This window comes from Bombus bifarius, unplaced genomic scaffold (assembly GCF_011952205.1).
Source record: "Bombus bifarius isolate JDL3187 unplaced genomic scaffold, Bbif_JDL3187 scf7180000008176, whole genome shotgun sequence".
NCBI classification, from domain to species: Eukaryota; Metazoa; Arthropoda; class Insecta; order Hymenoptera; family Apidae; genus Bombus; species Bombus bifarius.
In genome coordinates, this window is record NW_022884493.1 from 366,750 (window position 1) to 392,036 (window position 25,287).

Below are 25,287 nucleotides of genomic sequence, written 5' to 3' on the forward strand. Positions count from 1 at the left end.
TCCGAGAGGTCGTTGCCGGCAGTTTGGTTGATCGCGTTAGGACTCTTAGAGCCGAGCGACACAACCCTTAGCCCATAATGCCATCGCAATGGCACGGAATTACACATAGTTTGCTAGTCGGCGATTAACGTAATTTGAACGTATCCGTGTACGCGATGATAATTGGCAACCGATCGTTCGTTCGAGACGCGATTAGTTTTATCGATTTTCACGCTCTTCAAGGTGCAATAGGAAGAGATTCTATAGGATATCTTTGGATATGTTTGCGTGGATGAGAACAACGGTAACGTTCGTAAGGCGAAGATAAAGTTTCGTCTCCGATCGATCGATCGTACAGCATTTCCAGGTTGAACGTGCCTGTTGCCTGCTGTGTTGGAAAAGCCGCGTTATTCGCTCTGGTGCTACGTTAAATGGAAATGCGAGTTAAAACGCGAGTTGGGACGAAGCTACGAATAATCAACGAATTTACAGATTTATATGTCGCGCAACAGCGTGACTTAAAAAAAAAAAAATATGCGTCGTACCGTGTGTGAGTATTGTAATTTATTACTAACGATAGCGTGCGTGCGCGTTCCTGTGTGCGTGTGAAGATTTTGCAATTTATAGCACAGCTATGTGGTAATATCTAGTTTATTTTCTAACCGCATCTTCTCCACATCTTTCCTTTTTACTTACAAACGCGTATCGATGATAATTTATCGTTACTCGTTTCGTAATATTGCTCGAAGCGAACGAACGAAACGCTCAACGAATCGTCGCAGATTTTCGCCGAACGTTGACGCGTACCGTTTCGCGAACTCTGCTGCCTTTCTTCCATCCTCTTTGATGCGCCATATTACTGTAAGCGATTGTACATATCACCGAACGTGAGATCGTTACATTTGCGTGAATAAAGTGCCAAAGAAAATAAATGCCGATCGCAATTCTTTCATCCAGTGTTGGCTCCTTGTTGCATCTCCGTGACGAATTTTCGCAGCAAGTAAGTGAAAACGTTTCACGTGGTAAACGCTTTTTACGCAGTGGCTTGCGAAGGACGGGGAAAAAGGGAAAAAGAAGGGGAAAGAAAAAGGGAAGGAAAGAACGGAGGGAAATAAGGAGATTACGTTGCGGCGCGGTGACTAGATTTTTATGACAGGGAGGAAGATACACGAACACAGGGTGGAACGAACGATCGAGTCAGCGCACAGACGCGATCACTCTTTCGAGGTCGACGTCACCGATAATAGGTGCGAAAAGATCGTCGGCTAGTTCCCGGGGGCAGGATCCCGTCAAGATGGGTAGCACGAGCATAAGTTTGGCCATCCTGGCCGACGATTCGGTTCTACCAGCAAGATGTCGAACCAGAGCGTCCACTGCGGTGTCCGTTGCTCGCGACGTCAAACGTATGCCGTTCGCCGTCTCGGCGATCTCTGAATTTCCAAGGGGTGGGGGAAAAAGAGAAAGAAGCTTTAGAAAAGGGGAGAAAACACCGTCGTGGCACGGAACGTTGGAAAAAATGGTGCTGGTAGTGGGCGAAGATCGTAGACGCGCGTATCGTGCGTAAAAATAATTGATTACCGGGTCGACAGAGGATCAAGGTTTCCAGAATCGAGAGCTCGACACGATCGGGACGCAAATTAGAGATGGTGGCTCTTGCCGAGGATACAGCGTGATGGCGATGGTGTTGGGCGTTGTCGCCGTGTCTGTCAGCCGAGAGGGTCGTTTTCGGAAAATTAGTCAAGTCGACCGGCCAGATCGCAGCTCGCAGAACGAACGCCGCAGCCCATCCTCTTCGAAGAATCTTATTCTGCTCGTCGAAAGCGAGCATCGAAAAGTCTGGATGCTGGCGAGCGGCTCGCACGGTCGCGAAGAATATCCGTGCCGCGACTTCGTATCGTATCGTGTCTCCTGGAAGCAATTGCGCCTCGTTAGCATCGCGCGTCCCCCTCGTACGATACTATCGCCTCGCCGGTTTTTCTCTTTCGTTTTGTTTCTACCGTTTCTACCATGCGACCGTTCTACTCTGCGATTTCGTTTACCAGCGACAAGAATCGTAGGCACTCGAGGAGAATAGAGGATCCGTCTCATCGACGAGAAAGAGAGTCCGTTATCATCGACGTTAACGTCGGTCGCGTGATATCGCATCGTTGGGTTTGCAGCGACGGTCGCCTCCTTTGCGATTAGAATCGGTGCTACGATTCCTGGGTCCAAAGAAGATGAAAGAGATACCAACGGCGGTGGCGGTGGCGGTGGCGGTGGCGGTGGCGGCGGCGGTGGCGGCGGTGGCGGCGGTGGCTGCGGTGGCGACGACGACGCACGAGAGAAACGACGCGCGACGGATGCGATCTTGTTTCGTACGCGCGGTCCTCTCTCTTCCTGAACGGCTGGACAAAAGACAAAAACGACGAGCTATCGTCTGGCGTTCTCTTTGTCCGAGGATCGACTGTTTATAGAATATTATCGGAGAGCGCGATACAGTCGCGGTAAAAATAATGGTCGCGTCGCGTCCACGCGTCGAGAAGAGGCTCGCGACACGCGCTTTGTTTGCATCTCGTTTCGCCGGCCCCGTACGTCGTACGTCGTACGTCGTAGCGGCCGGCGTACTTGCGTTCGCGATCGAAGTCGATTCGATTATGCTTACCTGCCGTGTTCATGCCAACGGTAAAGCACTTGTTCAGGCGGCAATACGGACACCAATTGCGTCTCGCTTTGTCGACGAAGCACGCTCCGGTTCCGGCTGAAAAAATAAGGGGCGGAATCGCGAGACGATCTGGTCTCCGTGATCAGCTGGAAAAGCTACGGTACGGTAGGAAAAGAGGAGAAATCTCGCGAACCTATGCAGGTGAACAGAGCGCCGCGACGCACCGACCGCTTGAAGAAACACGAACAACCGTCGCAACAGTAAACCCCGTAATGTTTCCCGTAAGATCGGTCGCCACAAACCTTGCAAGCAACCGGCGTCGGCAGCGTTCTTCCTGCGATCCGCGACAAGCAATCGAATTAGTGGATGTTCTCGATCGGGCGAATCGTACGTCGAGCACTTACCCATCTTTCTCCGGCGGAGAATCGCAGACAGCGCGGAATATTTGGAAGCGAGGAGAGAAGCAAAGACGCGAGAACAGGACAAGAGAGACGAGAGAGCTCGGCGGGGTTCGTCCAGCAGGACGTCGAGGGTTGGACTGATCGGTGGACACACGGTGCAACGAGACCACGAGAGATCGTGAGAGAGTATGAGGGGCGCGCGAACGTCAGCCGGGTCGTCAGACCGCGAAAAGACAATATTTACCGAGCATCGTGGAGAAATCCACGTTGGCGACAGGTTCGAGAGCGGGAGGTAGCGCAACGCTTCGAAGGACGACGCGTCTCTCCTTCGACAAACGACAAGACGAGGTCGAAAGCTATTCTCTTTATTGCGCGTCGGAAAACTAATCATACAGGAACTGTACAAAAAAGCTGACATTTCTTCGAAGCGGATAGGTCGTTCGCGCGCCTTGGATTCGCCGCGTTCCATGCGCGATCTATCGGTCGATCAAATCGTCGACACGCCTCTAAAACTAGTCTACCGTAGAAATCTACGTCGATTACGAATCGACTCGCGATTTTTATTTACAATCGAGTACCTTTCGTTGGCGAATACATGTATACCGTTCGACGAACGTAAGCGTCAAACGTGTCAGAACGACCGTGTCACGACGCCGAAATCGATGAAAGTCGGTCGATAGCACCTAGTGTGTGGTCGCCACGACGTTTCCTTTTTCTCTTTTCGAGGGACGAAGACGACGAGAGAACTAAATATACGGCGGCGAATCGTCGACGAACGATCGACGAAAGCATAAACCTCGCTTATCCATTCGGTCGGTTCGCTTATCGGTCGCGTACGGTATATTGCGCGTAACGTACGCGGCAACGCGACAACGACGAACGACGACGGACGAGCGAGAAACGAAAAACGAAATGCGACGAAACGAGCAACGCACGACGACGACGAACGAACGCGCTCGTCGTCCGTTTCGCGTCGGCGATTGGCGCGCATCGCGGACATCGTCCCGTCGATTCTTCGACGTTGAGATCAAATTACGTGGAGGCTAACAACTTGGCAGCCGCGGTAACGTGATGTTGATGATGATAGGGAGCTTCCTGGCTCCCGTAGTACGTTTGCTGTTGATGCTCGCTGGTCGCCACCCCCAGTTGATGAGGATGCTGGTAATACGAGGAATACGGTTGACCGACGATGCCGTCGCAACTTCGCGGTTCGGTTTTTACGGTAGCTACGCTTCCGGTCGTCAATAGAGACGTATGCCCGAGATAGACCGGTCTGTCCGACGAACTGGACGCGCCACCGGCGGTCGATTTGGACACCTCGATTTGATGTTGCTGCTGTTGTTGCTGTTGCTGCTGCTGCTGCTGCTGCTGCTGCTGCTGTTGTTGCTGCTGTTGACTACCCTTCAATTCTGTGAATGGCAGAAAGATCGCCGTGTGGAAAACGAAGGAATGGCGAAAAGGATCGGCGAGGACTGTGGATTCCGTGCTTACCCGTGGACGGAGAAGAAGCGGCCGAGACGGCGTTTGTTTCGTGATCCACCGTGGACGATCTGGCGTTCGACTCGGGCGTTTTCTTCGGTTTTCGTTTTCGCGTCTGAATACCGTCTTTGCGCATCGCGAGAGGTCTGTTGACGCCGTGCAGCTTAAAGTAGAGACCGCAAGCGTTGCAAACAGGTTCGCCTTCGTTGTTGCGCCTCCAGAGAGTGGTAGTGCGGGTACCGCAATTCGTGCAGCACAAACCCAAACGCCTGGTGGCTGTCTGAAATCAGCGAGCGACATCCGCACGGGTTCGTGGTTCGTAGTAGTAGACGGCCCGCGACTAAAACGCGATCCACGCAACGACACGGTTGCTTTCCATCATCGACTTACCAGCCGTTTGGACGGCTTTATCAGCGGTCTGTTCATTCCGTTCATCTTGTGATAGAGTCCGCACGCGTTGCACAGATAATGCCCGGTGCCGTCCCTCCTCCAAAGCGGCGTCGATATAGCTCCGCAATTAACGCACTCGCGACCCTCGCCGAATTGAAAATCCATCGCGGTGTCTGAAACAATCGAGGAACGCCGGTTTTTCGCGGAACGATGGGTGGTGAACGCGCGCGACTTTCTCCCCCCCCGCCCCCCTCGCGCCAGCAGGTCGTCGACGTTGCCGAAATCGTGCCGAGAAATCGCTTCACCACTTTTATACGTACTTTTATCGGATATGGAAGAGGCGCGGCGCGACGCCGCGCCGCCGTCGAGTAGCCGAAAAAACGATATACGTATGTAAGTATGTAAGTACTGGCGCGGAAGAGGAACACGCCACGCACCGTGTGCACCGGCGGTGGAACACTCGACCGCGAGAATTCGTTTGAAAGAAGCCGCTATCGCTCGTTCGACGCAGATGGCCCACCACCGGCATCACCACCGACGTCGTCGCTGCCGTCGCAGTCGTTGCCGTGGTCGTCGTCGATGCGTGGCGGTGGTGCGCGTTCATCGACCAGCAGAGAGAAGCTTTTTTCCTCTTATCGAGCACGCATCCGTCGCGTCGCACTCCGCCGCTTTTCCTTCGCTCGATCTACATGGTCTGGTTAACGTCCAGCGTCTCCTAGCCTTTTTGGCGATCTGGCGGTTCGGATCGGCGGCAGGCAACGACGAGGGAGCCGAGAATCGCGAACGTTCCACGAAATGGAACGGACGACGGAGAAATCGATCGGCTGAAATGATACGAACCGTAAGGAGAGGCCCGTTGAAATCCAGCTCCATCGTAGGCTCGCCAGGAGGACATCATGGCGACGTTTTGGGCGTAAAAGGGGGCGGCCGCGGCGAGGCTCGAGTGAGGGTGTCCGGTGTGCGGATGGGCCGCGTGCGGATGCGGATGAGGGTGCGCGTGGCCGGAATGCGGACCCATGGCGGCGGCGGCAGCCGCAGCCGCGGCCGCGGATCCGCTCGCGTGGCCGGCGAGCGCGTGGTGCGCGGCGTACGTCTCCACGCCATGCTGCCACGAGGCCGCGGTCTTCTCCCTTTCGTGTCCAAGGAAATGTCGTGGTGCGTTAGCCAGGGTTGGTAGGAATCGGACGATGGCGATCGGTCGCCGGCGGACACTTACCAAGCGGGCGAGCCAGAACCGGGGAACGAGTGATATTGAGCGGCCGCCGCAGCGGCTGCCGCGGCTGTCGCAGCCGACGGGATCGTCGGCCTCGAAGATGGTACGTAGACGGGCGCCTGTAGCTGCTGGCCGTGTTGCTGTTGCTGCTGTTGCTGTTGTTGAGACTGCTGTTGGTAGTCGGAACTCGCGCCGTAACCGCTGCTTCCGCCCCCGTGGAACATCCTCCCCGAGAGCTAACACCACGGCATCTGTTCGACAGAAGAAAGCCTGGCGATTACTCGATGGAACCCCGAGCGGAGCGACGAGCACGAAAAACGGAGGGGGTTCGCCATAGTGGCGGCCACGGAGAGAGATCGCGCCGCTCGATCGACCGAGGTTCGTTCGTTCGTTGGTTCGTTCGTCCGTTCGTCCGTCCGTCCGTTCGTCCGTTCGTTCGTTCGTTCGTTCGTTCGTTCGTTCGTCCGTTCGTTCGTTCGTTCGTTCGTTCGTCCGGGTGGGACGACCGGCAGGCCGCAGGGCGCGGCAGGGGTCCGTGGGGCTAAGGGCAGAGGGGTAGAAGAGCCCGGGGGACGTCTCGGGGGCGGGAAGGACAAAGGGTGCGAGAAGGAGGCGCGCGCGCGCGCGAGGAAGGCAGCCGCGAACCTAGGAGCCCTCGCCGACGAACGGCCCCGTGTGCGTGACCGTGTGCAGAGAGCAACAGAAACGCCGCGAAACACAGACGAAGGGGGATGGAGATGCAGAGCGAGACGGAGAGCGGCGCGCAGCCGCGTCTCCACCTTCGAGGCGCGACTCCGCTCCGACCGTAGAATCGGAGATACGGGATAGCGGCCATCGCGGCCACGAATAAGATCCGTGTAGGCGGGACCAAAGCTCCGCCGCTTTCGCGCGTACGCGATTCCGCGAACGCGTTCCCGTCTCCGCGAACAGACTCGCCACCTCACGCTCCAAACTGTTTCTCCGTTTTTTCCATTCTTTCGTTTTCCTGTTTTTACGCGCTTCTCTCCCTCCCGACTCTGTCCGATCCCGAGGGACGACTCGAACTGGCGAGCGCGATACGATCGGATCGCGTCGACTCGAGCACCGATCCGAATCGCTTACGAGCGATTCAACGAGAGGATTCGCGGTAGGCGGTCGAGTCGAACGAAAATCCGTCGGCCAGACACCACGAGAATCGCACAGCGTACCGCGATCGCCAGTCCGATTCGCAACAAGCTTTTTACTCCGTCGAGTTTCTCTTCGTCTCGTCTGCTTCTCGTTTCGCGATTTTCTAGCCGTGGCAGAAAACGCGCGCCTCGAAGAAACCGAGGAGAAACCGAGCCGCCGGTTCGTACCGACGTACGCGAATCGCGGAGATTTACGAGCGTCGCTTATCGGTCGCGAAATGCGCCGGTTTATCGACGGCACGACCACATCGCGCGATAAGCATCGCGCTTTGGTCGCTTCGACGAGGCGAGTTACGCGCGCGGCTACGTCGCCGTATCGGCGCGATCGTGGCGATCCCGTTTTCCGAGAGAATTTCGGCGCGCGAGAAACACGAGCGTCCGGTACGGTTCCCGTGGATTTTCCGGGCGCGGGCCGTTCCGATGCGACGGCGAGGCTTCGCGGCGAAGGGCTTTAACGAGAACCGGTTAGAAGTCTAATCGTGTTTTCGACGGTGGAGCGGCGGTGAAGCGGCGCCGGAACGAGCAGGCATCTGGCGCCAGGCCGAACTTTGCGTTTTCAAGGCGAAAGGGACCGCGGCGAGATCTCGGGGAGGAACGACCACGAGCTACCGAGACTATCGCGCGGTCGCGCGTCCATACGATAGACACGGATCCGCGCGTCCTCGAGCGAGTCGTTAAAAGGAGCGTGAAAGACTGGAGCGACGGTTCGGATGACCGGCCCCGAACCTCGACTCGCCGATACCATGCGACACGCTAATGGGAATAACGTTCTTCGTCCACCTTTTCGGTTTTTTCCTTTCCTTTTCCTCTTTTTTTTTTTTTGCAGCCGGGCCGCGCGACTCGTCGTCTCGTCTCGGCTCGACTCAGCTCCACTCGGCTCGAGCTCGATTCCCCCCGTCCAAGCCCTTGCTCCCCTCGCTTCGTCTCCGTTTCTCTAGCGACAGCCGCCGAACGAGAGACGAGCGGACGACGACGAACGAAACGAAAGTACACGTATCGATTCTCTACGAGCCCGATTAATCGCTTCGAACGCCTACCGGTTCTCTCTTTCTCGACCTGACTCGAACGAGAGCCGTCGTTTCGCCTCTCACGAAATCAACGCGCACCGAAAAACGTCGAAACGTTTTCTCGCTCTCGGAGACGAAAGCCGGCAGCCGAACGGAGCCGAGCCGATTCGATACGATACGCGAAAAGGCGACTCTCACGGGACGAGAGTCGGACGAGTTGGGATCGAGAAGCAAAGTCAAAGTCCGATCCGTCGCTGAGTGTCGCCGGATGGGCCGATCGTTCGGTGCCAAGGCGCCACGGCGCCGACCGCGTAGAAGGGTTTCCTTGTAACCACGTCGTAGCAACGCGACTCACACTCTCGCACGCTTCTGTCTCGCCGCGCCGTTCGTCGCGCTCCTTCCATCCATTCGTCGTCGGCTACTTTGTCCTTCCGATTCCGATTCCGAAGCGGCGACGCTTCTCGCTCGATCAGGCTCGCGTTACCTTCCATTCGCGTACGATTTCCGCGATTTCTCTCTCTCTCTCTCTCTGTCTCTCTCTGTCTCTCTCTCTCTCTCCCTTTCTCTGTCGATCTACCTAGATACGAACGATAGCTGGATATCGAACGGCGAGCGCATCTAAACGCCGGGAAGCGTGTTAAAATTCTTTTCTCCTGTGTCTGGCGATCTCCTATCTCGAAGAACTAAAAGCGAAACGATGGAAGAATGGGACGGGGAACGGAAGAAACGGCGCTGCGGTGTGAACGCCCCTTTTCGTAACCCGATACCGAAGATGCAAACGAGAGATAAGATTCCTCGGAAATTGCGCACCGGTCCAGTTTCGGCACGCGCCTCTCACAGCCTGCCCGCCCTCCCTGCCGCGTGGTTTCATTGACAGGCACGCGAGCTTCGCAGCGTTCCGGAATTTCTACGAGATTCGCTACTACGTTTCCGTCCGTTACTCGTCGTCCGTCGCTCGCTTCGTCCACGTTCTTCCCTTTCTTTCTCGTTTTCGTTGCCAAGTCGCCGACGTTCGCAACTCTTACCGTTGCTCGGATCTACAGCTTGCAGCCGAACTCGAGTACTCGGATAGCCAGTGGATCGAGATCCGAGTATTCGAGTGTATAGCCGAGTATTCGGAGCACGTTCGCGCGATTTAGATTCTCGGTATAGTGGCTTTTCCTTCGGGAATCCGCTCACTGGTCGACGAGATTCCACCGTATCGACGGATTCGATCGAACATTCGTCTCTGCGGTGTACGGCGTTCAGACGCACGCGCGAGCAAAGATTCGTACGTGCTTGAGCAATCGTGAGAAAAAGAGGGGAATCCGGATACTCGAGTAATGGCACTCGTATCCGATTCTTGAACGAGAGTTCGGGTATTAACGAGTACCGCGAGTACTCGGATACCCGGCTGAGAGCTCTAATTCACGTAGCTACCTACACGGCCGGGTGAATCGCATACGGTCTCGCCGCGTCGGCCGTTGGCATAAATCCTTGACGAATTTCATTTACTCGCGCTTGTGCCTCGACGAGCGTGACGCCAAACCGGGCCGCGTGAACAGCGCGAACGGAAAAAGATAGGTCGAAAGAGGAGCGAGTTCGAAGGAGGAAGAAAGAGGGAAAGAGCGTGCATGTGGCTGTGCCTGTTTGCGTGCGTGAGTGGGAACGGCTGGTGAGACAAACGGGGCTATGGGGGAATCGAGGAAAGAGCGGAGAAAGGAGGACGGTTTCGTTACCTGACCTGCGAGAATTTCTGCTACTCGTCGCATCGTCGTCGTCGTCGTCGTCGTCGTCGTCGTCGTCGTCGTCGTCGCCGTCTTACGGAAAAATTCGCTACGCGTAAGAAACCGCGGGGAAATCGACGTAAAACTCGATAAGCGGCAACCAATGCTGTGCCTACGACCGCGGATAACTCTTCGTTTCTATATCCGGCCAGCGAGTACCGTTGCGAGCTCGAACCAATCCGCCGATAAACAAACGCGTTAAAAGAAACGCGAGCAACGCCGGTCGGTCGACCGACCGAACCAACCGAAAGATATAGGTGCATCAGGGACACGGACGTACGCGCCGACCATCCAGCCGACTCGCCGAAGCTGGGTCGTTGCGACGACCTATTTTTCCACCACCGTTTCACCGTTCGCGATAAAAACTCGAGCGGAGAAGACGACTTCCGAACGCTAGGTTCGCGCGGCCATATTCCTGATAAGCGAGCCGAGGGGGGCCGCAGAAAATTCCTCGAATAGTTTCCGAGTGTTTCCGAACTCGACCGGTTCGAGCACCGGCCGTCGCTTCCACCGCGAACATCGACTCCTCCCGATCGTTCGTCCAGTACCGAGTTCGTACACCGTTTCTTACGAAAAAACGCGTCGATCGCGATCGAGGAGGAAAGAATCGAGGCGATGGACGAAGAACGATTCGCCACGCCGATCCGATTCGCCCGACTTTCGACGTCCCCGTGGACACATGGGACGATGATCCGCTCGCTAAACTGTAGATCGATCATAGCGTATTTACGCGACGTTTTCTTCGAGCAGGCGTATCGCGAGAAGAATTTTCGTCGCACGAGCCGAAAACATCGTCCTTTTATAGCCCATTTCCGATCAATCGCCATCGAAGAACGACGAACAACGGTATGTTGGTTCGTGCAACACGGTTCTTACCTACAACGTGTACCTTTAAGAAAATTCCGATCTCGACTTCGCAGCATTAGAAAATAGAAGAAAGCTCCGAGCCGTGGCTATTTGTACGCGAATCGTTTAACGATCTCGTAGACTGCCGCCATATCGCGGAGAGTTTCAAAGCGATTGTTCCAGCGAGAAATTTTCTATGTTCAACCGCGTAACGCCGATTACCAGCTCGCTGGCCACGCCGGCATAAATCGTATCGCCATTAATATTAATAATGTGCTCTCCGCGATCGATATATCCTTTGAATCTTTTTCTACTATCGGAAAGTCGTTATATCGTATCTCGTTGTAGCTTTAATTGCGAGCGCAACGTTTACTTTTATACGTAAATACATATATTAACTATATACAGGGTGGTTGGCAACTGGTGGTACAAGCGGAAAGGGGGTGATTCTACGCGAACAAACAAGTCGAAAATATAGAATAAAAATGTTTCGTTCGAGGCTTTGTTTTCGAGAAAATCGACTTTGAATTTTCGCTCGGTACGCGCGCACTTTATCGCGTCTCGTTGCAACGGATCTCACTGTAGATCGTTGTCTCGATTGACGTTATTTTTAAAATTTTTTAAATTTTCAAGTTTTTAAATTTTTAAATTTTTAAATTTTTAAATCTTTATTCTATACTTTCGACTTCTTTTTCTATCTATATCTACAGCAATGTGTTACTTTACTTTAGAACCACGTTACATTCGAGCAGCATCGTTTCCTTCGAGGAAGTTTCACAGTGGCGAATATCACGATGTTTCATCGTTGTTTATCGAAGGAGCATCGTCGATGGTCACCGGGTTAACTCGGTGTACAGAGACTCGCGAGAGACCCTCGACTCGTTAAATCGTGTTATTCTAATTCGTAAAGCTAGCGTCATTCCCTGGACGCAGCTGCCGGCCACCTCTGAAATCGTCACCTTGTTGTCGCGAAACTCGACCGATCGTCTTTCTAAATCGTCGAAGGTTCGCATCGGCCGTTCCACGAGGATCCCGCCTCTTCTCTCTCATCCTCTTTATCAACGACGCGTGAACATTTTGCCGACATAGTGGATTTTTATTATCCGCCGATGATTTAAAAGTTTATCAACAGGCTGGAATCCTTAATCGTTGCCTGATATATTCGAAGCAATCTGTTTCGACTTCATGAATGGAGTGTTGAAAACACGTTGCCGTTTAATATCTCGAAATGTCATGTTACGCGTTTCACGCGGAAAAAAGCGGCACTTGATTTCATCTACTCCGTATAAATGATACACCACTGGATAAACGAGAAACAACAACCGACTTAGGCATTGCGCTCTCCTTTTCTCGTTATCTTCCACCGGCTATGTTACATATTTATTATTTTACATCGATGATCTAACCGGTGAATCTGCCCATGCTAGTAACGCGTTACTACACGCTGGCCACCTTACGCTGTATCTAAAAGTCGATTCGGTCGGGCATTCGCTTAACTCGCAATCCGATCGAACCGTATTAGCAAACACTGGCGTTCTCTAAATGATGTAAAACTAAATATACCGCGCAGCCGTATAACGCGGATTGCTCGTAAACGTTACACGCGCCATTTCCACCTATCGCTATCGACAACGTTCCTTTTTCCATTATATCGGAGAAGCTTGTGATCTAGGAGTTACACGTAAATTCGCCACTCCGTTTGCATCGGCGTATTGGTCGCACGATTAACAAGGCATACGAATGTCCGAGCTTCGTGAAACTCGTTTCACGCTCTATCTTTCACAGGCCGAAAGCTTTACAAACGCTATATATATATGAATAGTTAGGCCTACGTTAGAGTACGCATGCATAATCTGGACCGCCCACCGAGATAAATATACGTGAAACAAATCGAGTCGGTACAACGCAAGTTTCTTAGACTTTTCGTCGTTTAAAATGGAAATTCTCGTGTTAAAAAACGACCATAGTTACCGGCTTGTTGAAAACTCTCGTCACCTACGTTCTCCGCAGCAACGAAGACGCGTCGATTCCGTTTATTTTCTTTTCGACGAAAGAATTAAGCGTCCGTATATACCACGTCTGATACGACTCGACGGCCCTTTCGCATCTTTTCGCTCCTCTCCATTCTTTCCCGTGAAAATTGCCACCAAAGTAGTCGACTTTCCTCTCCACCGATCCTCTCCACAGAACGTGACTTTTTCCTCCGGATCCGTCAAACCATCGAAACACCCGTTCTATGTACGCGTCGTTCACTTTAACTCGTACTCGCCGCTACGCTCAATTCACTGTTTTCGTATATTTTTTCTAATAACGCGATAACGTCGTCACGATACGAGAGACAAGGCCGTAAACATCGCTGGAACCCGTCATCGGACACGCCACGGATTTTAAAAACGTTCTCGCTTTTCAAATATTCCGCTGCTTTCTGTCTACACCACGTCTCGATTATACGCGCGAAGCGCGTAATCCGACGCGATCGAATCGCGTCAAATTGCTGGCGAGCGAGCGATACGAATTTCCAAGATACCGTCGCTTTCGAAATTAACGAACCGATATACCGAAAGCTCGCCGTAACTACGAAGATATTTCTGAAACCTTCGAACACGTTCACTTCGCACAGCGTAGAAGCATAGCGCACCCGACCTTAAAATCCTCGTTCGGTTTGTCGTCTGTGCAGAAATTCTCGCGCATTTCGAATCACGCTCCTACGATATCCACTGGAGGAGGGCGACTCCTTCGTAGCGCTCCGGATCGCTCTAGTTCGAGTAACTTGGACTTTGCTCAACCGCCAATGACGCTAGCGAAATCGCCGATTTTTTCCCTAAGAATCCGTAATCTCCTTCGAATCTTTCTTGTCGACTCGTACGAAACTGAAAAAAATCACAACATAGAGTCGCTTCTGCCCTTCGATTCATTCGCTAGTCTCGTACGCGGCTACGAAGGGCGCAATGCCCGTTAGATAAATAAATAGATAAACCAGCGTCATTTGGCTGCTACGAAGGAAATCGTTGCTGCTTCGATGGTGTGCTTCTAAATATTTTCATTTCGACGGACGAAATCGAGTTTGCTCTCTGGCTAGCAGTTTTCTCGCACGGCTAATTCGGCCGCCTAGCCAACGATCGTCAGCGACGCGTCGGTGAAGCGAGCGATCTACTAGGCGTTATCTTCTACGTTTGTCGTTCGGCTGTGTTTTTCCGTCTGTATCGCGGCGAATTTGTATTTTTCGCTGCCCTTTTCCCTCTGTGTTTCCCGTTTTCCTGAGTATCCGGCAACTATCTGTCGTTGTAAATGCGTTTGTTCCAGCGGGCTCGTACACGAAAACGGACAAAAATAAACCGGTCTTCGCATCGACCGATATAGATCGATCCGTTCGAATCGAAGAAAATTACGGCGCATTCCGCGTAACTCGTCAACGACGGTGCACGCGATGGCCAAAGCAAAGAGACCGTGTTTCGCGCGTCGCAACGAGCAAGGGGCCGAAAGACGGTACAGCGAGTCGAAAAATGACGCTTTTCTTCGCATCGCTGTTAGTTCGGTTCGACCGTCGACGCGAAAAGCGCAACGAGCGATTCCATCGACAAAGGGAGTCTCGTCGTTGCCGTCGGTTCGTCCCTTCGTGAAGATAATTTCGACTAATTTTTCGAATCGGCGTGATTCGCTGGCCGTGGAAGCCGAACGAATCGGCGCGAGCGCGAGCGAGAACGTTTCTTGCAGTAACGGAAGGACGCGTTTAAGCGGATGCGCGTATCGCTTCTCGAAAAAAGCGAGCAATTTAAAGCGACCGTGGCAACCGGTATAACCGTCGCCTCTGAGTTTCCACGCGTTCCGAGTAAACGAGATCGCGATCGCGCTCGCATACGAAATATCGAGGCGAGCCCGTAAATATCAGAAGGGACGACCGTACACCCGCGTTTCCACGCGTCTACACGACCGTGCGCGAGCAAATCCAAAGAACGAAGCTCTTCCGTTCGCTAGCCGTGGAACGCGACTCGACTCCACTCCACTCTACTACTCCACTCGACTCGATTAGAATCCGAATCGAGTTTCGGTTCTCCTCTCTCTCTCTCTCTCTCTCTCCGATTCTCTCAGTCGCGCGAACGCTACGCACGCCAGGATTCTCGCTTCTCGTGCAGACTCGTTGCAATTATCTTCTTCTTTCTGCTCGAAAAACACCGTTGCGTTCGCGATCACGGCCACGTTTCGACGATATTCCGTGCGTTCTCGCGTCCCTCGTGCGATTTTCCACGTAGGAGAACCGCGCGAGCAAGAGGAAGAGGGACAGAGAGAACAAAGAGCGAGAAGGAAAGGAAAAAAGGAGAAAGGGACAAATGAGAAACGAGCGCGCGATCCGCGACACCCGGTTTGCCTACTTACGCCTACTTCGAAGTTTAGGCGGACGGCGAGTCGCGAAACCGCGTCTCTTCTGCCGAGGCCGAGGATCGCGAGCGTCGCAACGAGCCGCGACGGAAAGCAGCGGAAAAAAGGGAAAGCTACGTTCGACTCTGGCCACCGGGACTACCCGGGGTACCGTTGATAAGAGACAAGAGCGGCGGTTCTTCCCGGCGATTTAAATATTTATGAATTATAGAGTGGCTCGCCTTGTAGTTGGCGAATTTTTGTCAACGACTTTGAACCGGGAAGCGAGTAACTTCTCCCCTTCCTCTGCCGTGTCTATTCATTGGCCGACTCTAAAGGAGATTTATGCGCGCAGCCTCGAGCGTCGTCGAGAGAAAAGCACGCTCGCAGGCATTCGCGCGTTTCCAACGACCGGTCGAAACGAGACGCCTAACAACGAGAGACGCGCAACGTCGCCGCGCGATCCATTTCCACTCGAGTTTTTACGTTTGGGTCCGGACAGCTCGTAAACGCGCCGCCGCACGGCCCTCGTCCCCCGCGCGGACACCCGGATTCCCGGTTCGACTTCCGGTTTAAGCGTAGAACACGACTTTCCAATAAGGTCGTCGCCGATCTCTTCGGTCCCCGGATCCTCGGTATGTTTCCACCGTTTCGGGTGGCCGAGTTCAGGTACGAGAACGTTTTCGACCGAAACGCAACCTGCGGTTCCCTATCTTCGTTACGATATCTTTGCCTCTGCCCGTTGTCGTCTCTTCCTCGTCAGCCCGGTGTCTGGCGGCTGACCGTCGACGAACCCGGCTGACAGATGGGGAAAAGTCGAGCGGTTCCGTCATATCGTCGCGGTAGGTAGTATCGGTATCGATCTTGCCAAAGTGGCGACGCAGGGGGTGTGGATCGAACGTACGACCGCCATTTTACTCGGACCCACCATCGCGGTTTCTCCTCTCTCTCTCTCTCTCTCTCTCTCTCTCTCTGTCGCTGGCCCTCGTTTCATCCCCAAATCTATTTTACGGGGAAACGACGGAGCGACCGGCCGACCGTGGCAGTCCATTACGTTCGGCCGTCCTGTCGTTAGTTGGCCCATCAAACGAGAAAGCCCATCGATAGCAGGGGGTCGCCGGTTTATAGCCTCGCAACGCCATCGTCCCTACCTTTCGCTGTTTCCAGCGTCGCCGCTTTCCGCTTCGGAGAACTAGGCTCGTCTCTGTTCGCGATATTCTCCCTCGGCCGCGATATCGACGATCACGCCGCGACTCGCCGTCGAGCAGCGTTTCGTCGAAATATCGAAATGCTCGCCGCCGCCTAGTCGCCGGAGGCGGCGAGCGGACGACTCGACGATTCGGGCTAATTATAATATAAAACTTGCCGCGCCTTGTCGCCTTTCGTGTTCCTCCGCGATTCCTTTTCCTGTCCGTTTCCCTCGGGAACAAGGTTGCGCCGTTCGTCGCGGGCTCAGCCGTTCCCAACCGAAAGTCGCGTCCGGTCACGGTGCCGCTTGGAACGCGCGTCCTTCGCCACCGGCGTCCGATCGCGATCGATCTCGCCACGGATCGACGTCCGTTGGCACCGGCCGGCGGACGATCTCGAAGCGGCGAGACCGCGTCGCGTGCCGCGAAATCGCGACGATCGCGTCGAGGGGCGATCACGGCTTCGGTTGAGAAGCACGGTCGGTGTATCGGCAGGCCGTTGTCTCTATACTCCTCGAGGGCGCTCGATCAACGCACCAACACTTTCACGGCCGAGCCCCGATCCGATGCACGCACGCACACGAGCTCGCGGTCGACCAGCCGCCCGACCAGCCAGCCATCCGACCAGCCATCCAGCCAGTCGGCCCAACAGCCGCATAATACACGCGCCATAATACGCGCGCGTCGCATTAGACCTCGGTTAAGCGCGCTTGAAAACTCTGCGATCTGGTCGTTTCCATCCGACCGCTACGACCGCGGCACGGAGCGAGCCGCGGCGCGGAACGACGGAACGCGACGGCGTTCGAGGCACGCGACGCGCGTACGTTTGCTCGTCGCGTCAAGGGAAAACGCGATCGCGGCGATTTTCCGCGATTCGGTGATTTCGATCGACGGCTCGAGACGAGCGTGGAGCGGAGATAGGCGTTCGACGGCGGACCAACGAGGGACAAGAGGAAAAACGCACGGGGGGGGGGGAGCGGAAAGTGGAAGGAGGACGGAGAGAGAAAGAGGAGAGGAACGCGGCGGTTTAGCTTTCGAAAAGATCGCGCGTATCGGGTGCTGGACGCGACGGAGAGGAATCGATCGCGCGCTAATTAACCGAGTCGATTATTCGGCTGGCATGCACCGTCTCGGACCGGTTCTACCGTTCTCGAGCGTATCCGGGAAGTTCCGTGTAAACGTTGCGATGGAATCGCACGAAGACGCTTTGCTCCCGTTGCCGATCCCGTTCTCGCTCTCGGTTCGTCGTACGGCCGCGCCGTTCCGTGATCGGTCGTCGTTTTACGTCCACCGGCGTAAATTCGCCAACGGATGAAAGGCGCGCGGACGCGTTCCCATGCGTGACGACACCGGACCACGCTTCGCCGGCCAACCAGCCAGCACCTTTCGACTTTTTCGTGCACGCGATCTGGCGCGCGTGGTCGACTCTCGCGACTCGTCGAACGTCGCGTGAAATCGACGCGATGCAAGTCCGGAGAGAGGAGCGAAGGGCGAGAGAGGTTTCGTGCGAATCGGTCGGCCGAACGGCTGTCGGCCGAGACCGGTAGCAGAAACGGACGCTGCGGGACGCGCGTACGCCCGATCCAATTATCCGGTCGGTCTGCGAGAGCAGATCGCGGTCGCGGTTATCATAAATCAAGATTAACGGTCGGGAGGATCTTCGCCGCCCAACCGGTCGCCAGTCTCGATTTTTCGAGACTCCGAATATCCGCGTGCCGTTCGGTCGCGTCGCCGAGCGTCTCGCACGGTACGCTCGCGTGGCTTTGTAGCGCGGCGCGTCACCGGCGAGAGACACGGGAGAAAGGGCGAGCAGAGGAGGAGAGGAAAGAAGCGGAGCTGAAAGAGAGCTATCGCGCGATCAACGTCGATGCGTTAACGGGTTAAACGTATTCGCGATTACGCGATAATTCACGATTTTTGCCGCAGCATCGGGTAAACTGGTTTCGCTCTCGCGGGAAAAGACCGACTTCCTGCTCGCGTCGATCCGACGCGCCACGCCAACGGATTCGCCGGTATCGATGATTTTCGAGCGGCGATCGAGCAAACGCGTTCGCGTCCGCGACTGCTCTAGCGCGCGCGCGCGCACGCATCGCCGACCAATCTCGAGCATAAACCGGTCACCGACCGGACTCGAACGAGTTACGATAAATCGCGAGTAACGGCCGCCGACCGGAGAGATTCGCTGCCGGGTTCGCGTTAATTTTCTGTTTGTTTTCCAATTAACGTCGAGAACGGTGGTCCGTCGGTTGTGGCACGGGGATCGCGCGTGGCCCGCGTTGTCCGCCGCCTGTACGCTCGTACGCCCGCGCTCTGCGTCCACTCGTCGTCGGTCGGTAATTTCGGAGTAGACCGGCGGAAGCGGAAGAGAACGCGGCCACTCTCGCGTCGTCGATAAACGTCGAGAGAGAAGACGTCCGTGAGCGAGGACGGACGTCGCGACGTTCGCACGGTATTTACCGTTTCCGCGAGCAGTCCAAGGCGCGATCGCGTTCGAAGCGATATCTTCGGACGATCTTTCGAGCGGTCGAAACCGGTCGAGCACCGGATTCCGCCGGATCGTGTAGGTATCGATCGAGGGTATAACCGCGATCCGGCCGAATACATCGTCGGTACGGCGCGAGTAAGAAGACGCGCAGAAACGACGCGACGATACCTTTTTACCTTTATCGTCCCAATTAACGATAAGGATTCGTCGCGTTTATTCCAACCGGACCGGAATTGCCTCTACCAGACCGAGACGTTACGATTATCGTCCGGACCAGCTACGGCTACGATTTTATCGCGCTCTCTCCTACGATCTCGCTCGATCGAGTTAATCCAGCGGGTTGGTAGCGCGCGAGAACTCGCGATCGCCTCGCGTCTCCTTCCATCTGGGTTCTTTCTCCCCCTGTTTTCGATTGATCGCCGAGGAACACGGATCTGCGCGCGGTCGCGTTCACCGCGTGCTCGTCGCGTGTCAATTTTTAGCGAACCGCGCGACTCGTCGGTTCGTTGCACGGACCACGCTTGATTTTACCGTTAATCGAGTTACGTAAATCGAAGCGATGTATCGAAGCTAAGCACGCGAACCACGCGCCACGCCGTTCTTCGCCGTTCGCCGCGTAACCGCGAAAGTCGTTTCTCGTCCTTGACGACGTTTCGATTTCACGGCGGAAAGACGGACCAGTGGTCCGACCGACGACCGACTCGCCGACGAGGCGAGGGTGCCGTGGCGGCCGTATCTCTGGCAGCACGCCGACCGATACGCGTTTTATCGCGTCGTAATTCCTTACGGCCGGTTTTAACTATCGCGAGTGTCCCGCGGAGGGAGCACCGGTGGGTGCTGCGCCGCTCTTCCGGTTCCCACCGATCCCCTCGTGCCTTCTCGCTATCTGTGCCTCGTTCTCTAGCCACGGTCCGTGGCTGCCACAGCTTCGATTTCGTTTCGATCTCGTTTTCCGTGCTGCGTATCGAGACCGCGCCAACCGGATCGCCAGAAAACGAGCAGAGAAGCGGGACGGTTTAATCACGCGCAATCGCTAGGAGAAACGCCGCGTGTCTCTCGCGGTCGGACGGACCGAGAGAAGAGCGCAATTAGCGGCCGGCTATAATTTAAGCCGGTTCGATTAATGCATCTGCCGCGGAGCGGCGACGAGCTCGGACCGCGCGCCACCCTTCCGAGATAGGCGAGGGACGGCGGAGCGATCGTTGTCTAACCGTGGCGAGCATTTCGTCCGAGCTCTCACCGTGGTAATTAACGTTGGCGATACGTCGTCGTCGTCGTCGTCGTCGTCGTCGTCGTCGCCTTTCTCCGTTTCCTCGTCGGCGTTGTCGTTCTCGCGGTCCACGGGTTCGTTAAACCTGGAGCCTCTTCCTTCTCTCTTCTCGAATTTTTCGTTTACACGGCGATTTCCGTGATCGTCGCGCGTCCCGCCGCCGAGCCACGGACACGAGCATCGACGTCGATCGACCACGCGATTTTGCATTCGAACTCGATCGCCGCACCGCTAATTACGGATGGTAATTAACGTCGCGATACGCGCGATTCGCCGTTGCTTCGTTAAATCGCGCGTTCCTTCTCCTTCTTCGTGGCCGGCTCGTTGTTTCAGCGCGAGATTCCTCGCCGCGATCCAAACACGCCGATTCGTCCTGGTCTCCGCCTATGCGTTCGATCGTCGAGAATTCCGCCTCGCGACGGCGTTCCTTTTGCTCGTCGCGAGCTAGTTGACTCAAAGTCGCGACAGCCTCGTTGTACAGTTATATCCCGGATCCAGGATCGAAAGGTTGGCGCGTGTGTGCGTGCGTGCGTGCGCGCGCGCCAAACCTCTCGGAAGAAAGAAGAGGAGACGAAGGAAAAGGAAAAGAATAAGAGGAATAAGAAGAAGAAGAAGAAGAAGAAGAAGAAGAAGAAGAAGAAGCGGAGAAGGACGAGTACGCGAACGGAGAAAGACAGGAAAAAGGTGGCAAAGGATCGTTTATCCGGGAGTCGCGGCGCTCCGGCGTTATAAGCCGCGGCTGTGCGTGCGACCGCGCGAAGAAGGTGTTTGCATTGGCCTAGTGCCGAGCCGTTCGCGGCTTAAATTAATTACCTCGTCCTCCGACGTAACGGGTCTTTGGCCGATGCGCGCAACCTCGCTCGCCTCCTTCGATCGCTCGATACCATTTTACCGGATTTTACCCCGTGCCGGTCGTCCTCTTCTCTACCGACCCCGACTTTTGCCCGAGTCTCGACGAATTTCAGCGACGCCGCGCCATCGCCACCCACGATCGCGACGGAGAAAATCGCGACCGACGTAGGATGGGCGAAAACGCGGTTGATAAATCGGGCGACTTTGCCTATTCGTGATTCTCGAACGAGTCGCGAGATCGTTCGAGATCTTATCGATCCGACGGCAGACAGCGTGGCAACGTCGTTATTACGAGAACCCATGGCGATCGTTATCGATTCGTAAAAACGTTAACGATCGTTTTACGATGCTCGATAAACACGACACTCGATAAACGCGTATCGTACCGAAAGCGAACGCCAATAAAAATATCTATTCGATACGCGGAATAGCTGTTACGGTAAATTAAGCGTGCTTCGCGCGTTTCCCGATACCGCGAAACCAGCGATACGGTTTACTCGCGTCCTTCGTCTACTCGCAGCCCCGAGTTTTCGTCCTTCCGCGTCTCCGCGCGATCGCTGGTTTTAGCTTCCGCTCGCGCGTCGGATCGTCTTCTCCTCCTTTCTCTTTCCTCTCGTCCACGTTCGATGCGTTCGACGCGCGAACTCGCGAATCACCGGAAAACGATCGGCGGATCGATCGTCGTCTCGGTCGCGTTACGAACCGAGCGAACGGCCGCAGGTACTCGACGCGACGCTCTCTTAATAGCCAGCCTCGAAAGGGTGGCTGCGGAAAAAAAAAAAGACGGAACGACGTGGTAACCGTAAAAAGGTCTGCTTTCTTCGTGAACGAGACGAGGCGCCGGGCGACAACCAATTAGGCCTAAGAACCGGACGAGTGTTCTCGTAGGGAGACGCAGGCCGCCGGCCGCCGGCGCCGTTACATCCCTGGAAAAACCACTCGAACCTCGAGTTCGGTCCCTTTGCGTCACGATCTTCTCTCGCGTCCTTCTTTCTCGTCGAGCGCGACGCGACCGATCTCGAATTCCAGACCGTTCGAATCGTCGCTATCGCCTCTGCGCCCGAGTACCGCGCGATTCTTTCTTGTCCGCAACGCGCGACGTTTCGCGCGTAAATTTTCCACGAACACGCGGCGGCGTTTCGGCTCGGCTAGAAACTGGTCGGTTCGACGCGGTGCTCGTATCTCACCGCCGTTTCTACGGGAAATGGCCGTTCAGATAACGCACGGCCGGGGAAAGAATGGCGGTGCCGGCATGCTCCGATGTAACGCGATAAACGCGCGGCAACGTTTAGACGCAACGAGCGAGTTTATCGCACGTCGTTTAACGGACCCGTTCGACGCCGTTCCCGAGCGTCGAAGATCCGCCAGATTTTCGGCCAATTCGCCGCGGTGTGGCGAATGAACCGCGCGCGGACCTTCCACTGGAACCCAATCGAACGGTATTCGCCGAGCGATCGGACCGAATCGAACGGAATAGGAAAAGCGATACGGTCGTGGTATCGCGCGTACCGCGCGAGCGTCGCACGATCTACCTCCATCGTCGTTATCGTTAATTAACGTCGATAACCAAAAGCCTACGGATAACCACCCGTATCCTTCGCATTACGACGAACGCTTCCTCCTCCTAGCCACGCACCGATTATCGCTCGTCCGCGAACGAAAACGAACGCTCTCGTCTCTCCGGAGACGCGATTCTCGCGTGCCATCGTACGCGGAGTAACGCGCTACGCAGCTACTTACTCGTAATCAGCCGTCCAAACTAGACATCCTAGAGCGCCGGGGCAAGGTCGAATCGGACGTCGATGAAACGTTTCCACGTGTCCACCGTTTCCGCTTCCGTTTCCGCTTCTTCTTATCGTCGTCGTTGGCCGCCTGTCAACCGACGATCGTCCGCTGGATTCCACTACCGGCAAACTCCGTCGTCGACGGAGCGAAACTCGAATCGCGTTGGCAATTGCACCGAGGAGAACGATGCGTTCCACGCGACCAGGATCATCGAGTCGACGAACGACGGCACCGCGATAGCCAGCGACTCGCACGATCTATGCCACGAACAAAACGGTGACCGACGGCGGCGGCGGCGACTAGCGTCGACGAGAACCGTCGCGTGCGAGAACCTGGTCGACGTTCGCGGTCATTTCGAGAAATCGCGCGAAACGCGCTCTCTCTCTCTCTCTCTCTCTCGCTGTCTCTGTCTCTCTGTCCCTGTGGCTCGAGGTAAGGAAACCCGCACACCGATTCGTTTCACTGGCGCGCACCGATCGTCGCGACGACGGAATCGACGATCGTGTAACGCGCGCGACGACGTCGCGGTGGGAAAGGCGAAACGGCAGGAGGGAGAGGACGAGGAAGAAGCGCGAAGCGTGTGGGAATCGCGCACATTCGTCGACAACTGCGAGGCAGCGCGAGCCAACGAGCGAAACGAGCGTGGAAAGGACGCGGAGCGAGAACAGTTCCACGGAACGCGGTGCGAGCGATGACTGCGCGCCGCTTCGACGCTCGCTTGGACAGTCACCTTTGGCGCGGCGATCGTTGGCGTAACGGGGAGGGGGTGGTTTGGTCGGAGTCGCGAAGGCGAAGGCGAACGCGAAGGCGAAAGCAGTCGCGGCGTGGTCTAACGCGGAGGCGGGGGCGAAGGCGGAGGCGCGATCCGAGTCGAAGGGCGAACGCGACCGCGGACCACGGATCACCGGCGAGGAATCGTCTGGTCGTCGCCACGGCGGCTCGTCCGGCTTGTCCGCTTCTCGGCCGAGAGTCACGAGACTGTGCAGAGGCGAAGGAAACGGCGCGAGCCTTCCGTCGCGCGAGAGAACGAGACGGAGGTCGAAGCGCGCGCGTGGTAGGGATGAAAATCGCGAAGCGAACGCACGCGACCACGGCAGCCACGGCGCGAGGAACGCGCGTCCCAGGCAGACCGAGAGGCGGTCCGAGGCGGCGTATCGTACCGGCTCCTGGGAGGCGGAGTCTCGACGCCCACGAGCACGAAGGGCGTCGAACGACCGAACGACCGATCGGCCGGCCGACACGCCGCCGCGCATCGGCCACCGAGCAATTTTCATAAAATCCTTTTTACTCCAGGCTGCGACGCGACCTCTCTCTTCCGCTCTTTCTCCCTTTCTCTCTGCCTCCCTACCACCACCGCGCCTTCCTCCGGCCCTATAATGTCCGACCAGATCGTGCCCGGATAAGCCGTGTCCGCGACCGGATCGTACTTCTCCCGTATCTTCGGAAATCCGCGTTGCTTCGCCGCGCGGTACTCGCTTACGAGGAACCTACGCGCCATCCTCTCCCCTTCGCGTGCACGCCGCGGCTCGCGCATCCTCCACCCTTCGTCGTTTCTTCACGGTCGTCCGATCGTCCGAGAAACGCCGCGCGTCGATCGCCGATATCCACGGTTCGTCGCGCGTTTCCAACGGCGATCGCGATTTTCCAGAGTCCGTCGAATACGCTCGGCGGCGCGTCGCGTCCACGGAAAACACGGGAACGCGTGGCCGAGAGCGAAAAGCTACGGAGCACGCGCCCGTTTCGCGCGCCGCTTACCGATCGCCCCTGTCGGAAAACCGGACGTAGCGTGTCAGGTAGGAACCCCTGCGAGTGCGATGCTTATCGCTACGCCGGAAGTTCGCATCCAGGCCGACCCTCGGCCCAAACCCCTCGTACCTCGCCCCTTGCCCCTTGCCCCTTGCCCCTATCTCTTACCCCCCTATCCATATCCGACGTCGGACCGATGTTCGCCACTCGCACGGAGACCCTCTGTCTCGTTTCCGTCGCCCTCGCCTACTCTCTTCCCCGAGCTGGCCGTATCGCGCCCTTTTGCACGCACCCGCGTTTTCCCTCCGAAACACCGGATACCCGACTTTTCCATTTCTAGGATTAGTCGAACCGTCGCTCGCGTCCACCTAAGCCGATCGGTCGAGCCGTATCGATGTTCGGGCATCTCGCGTTCTCGTGTCATCTCCGCGTTCGTTTCCGACGTCCGTCTCCTCTGTCCGACGTGCGTGTCAAATTCTACGATATCTTTCTACCGTCGTCGTCGTCGTCGTCGTCGTCCTCTCCGTTCGTCGTCTCGCCGGCGCGAGAGTCGCAGCAACCCCGCCCGAGCTACGAATCGAAGACGCGTCGTGAAAACGCGCGGCCATTGACGCGGTCTGCGAACTTCACGGACGTCCGTTCGATTGGTTTCAACGCGCGCCGGCTGTTTCTTCCGTCTCTTAATTCCGAGTCGAGGGAAATCGACGCGATCCCGCGA

The 25,287-nt window shown here is 55.9% G+C and overlaps 2 protein-coding genes across 6 annotated transcripts; both read right to left on the bottom strand.

Annotated features, from left to right (window-relative positions):
- Positions 1-523: 523 nt before the first annotated feature.
- LOC117209374 (nuclear receptor subfamily 2 group E member 1-like) lies at positions 524-3,520 on the bottom strand. 2 transcript variants are annotated; one of them, XM_033451346.1, is made up of 6 exons: positions 3,025-3,520; positions 2,814-2,954; positions 2,621-2,716; positions 2,019-2,363; positions 1,558-1,887; positions 524-1,409 (listed from the first exon to the last, which is right to left on the bottom strand). In XM_033451346.1, the coding sequence occupies exons 1-6, from the start codon at positions 3,488-3,490 to the stop codon at positions 1,177-1,179; spliced, it is 1,611 nt and encodes a 536-aa protein (XP_033307237.1). In that variant the 5' UTR covers positions 3,491-3,520; the 3' UTR covers positions 524-1,176. The 2 variants fall into 2 exon arrangements, with proteins under 2 accessions (XP_033307237.1, XP_033307236.1); XM_033451345.1 differs by having other exon boundaries at positions 1,187-1,887.
- On the bottom strand, positions 3,371-23,782 carry LOC117209375 (GATA-binding factor A-like). Of its 4 annotated transcripts, none has more exons than XM_033451347.1 (6): positions 22,779-23,782; positions 6,107-6,354; positions 5,731-6,020; positions 4,891-5,063; positions 4,513-4,780; positions 4,054-4,430 (listed from the first exon to the last, which is right to left on the bottom strand). In XM_033451347.1, the coding sequence occupies exons 2-6, from the start codon at positions 6,325-6,327 to the stop codon at positions 4,054-4,056; spliced, it is 1,329 nt and encodes a 442-aa protein (XP_033307238.1). In that variant the 5' UTR covers positions 6,328-6,354; positions 22,779-23,782. The 4 variants fall into 4 exon arrangements, with proteins under 4 accessions (XP_033307241.1, XP_033307238.1, XP_033307242.1 ...); XM_033451351.1 differs by lacking the exon at positions 22,779-23,782 and adding an exon at positions 21,000-21,104; XM_033451349.1 differs by lacking the exon at positions 22,779-23,782 and adding an exon at positions 13,532-13,583.
- Between the last annotated feature and the right edge of the window lie 1,505 nt (positions 23,783-25,287).

Bases quoted from the DNA above. Each gene is read 5' to 3' on its own strand.
- LOC117209374 (XM_033451345.1), bottom strand. From the start codon at position 3,490: ATGGAACGCGGCGAATCCAAGGCGCGCGAACGACCTATCCGCTTCGAA. The intron at 2,955-3,024 runs GTAAGTGCTCGA...CGCGGATCGCAG, and splicing joins TCTCCGCCGGAGAAAGATGG to GAAGAACGCTGCCGACGCCG. The intron at 2,364-2,620 runs GTAAGCATAATC...TCTTTTGTCCAG, and splicing joins CGTTGGCATGAACACGGCAG to CCGTTCAGGAAGAGAGAGGA.
- LOC117209375 (XM_033451350.1), bottom strand. From the start codon at position 6,327: ATGTTCCACGGGGGCGGAAGCAGCGGTTACGGCGCGAGTTCCGACTAC. The intron at 6,021-6,106 runs GTAAGTGTCCGC...TGGACACGAAAG, and splicing joins GGTTCTGGCTCGCCCGCTTG to GGAGAAGACCGCGGCCTCGT. The intron at 5,064-5,730 runs GTTCGTATCATT...CGATTGTTTCAG, and splicing joins TCAACGGGCCTCTCCTTACG to ACACCGCGATGGATTTTCAA.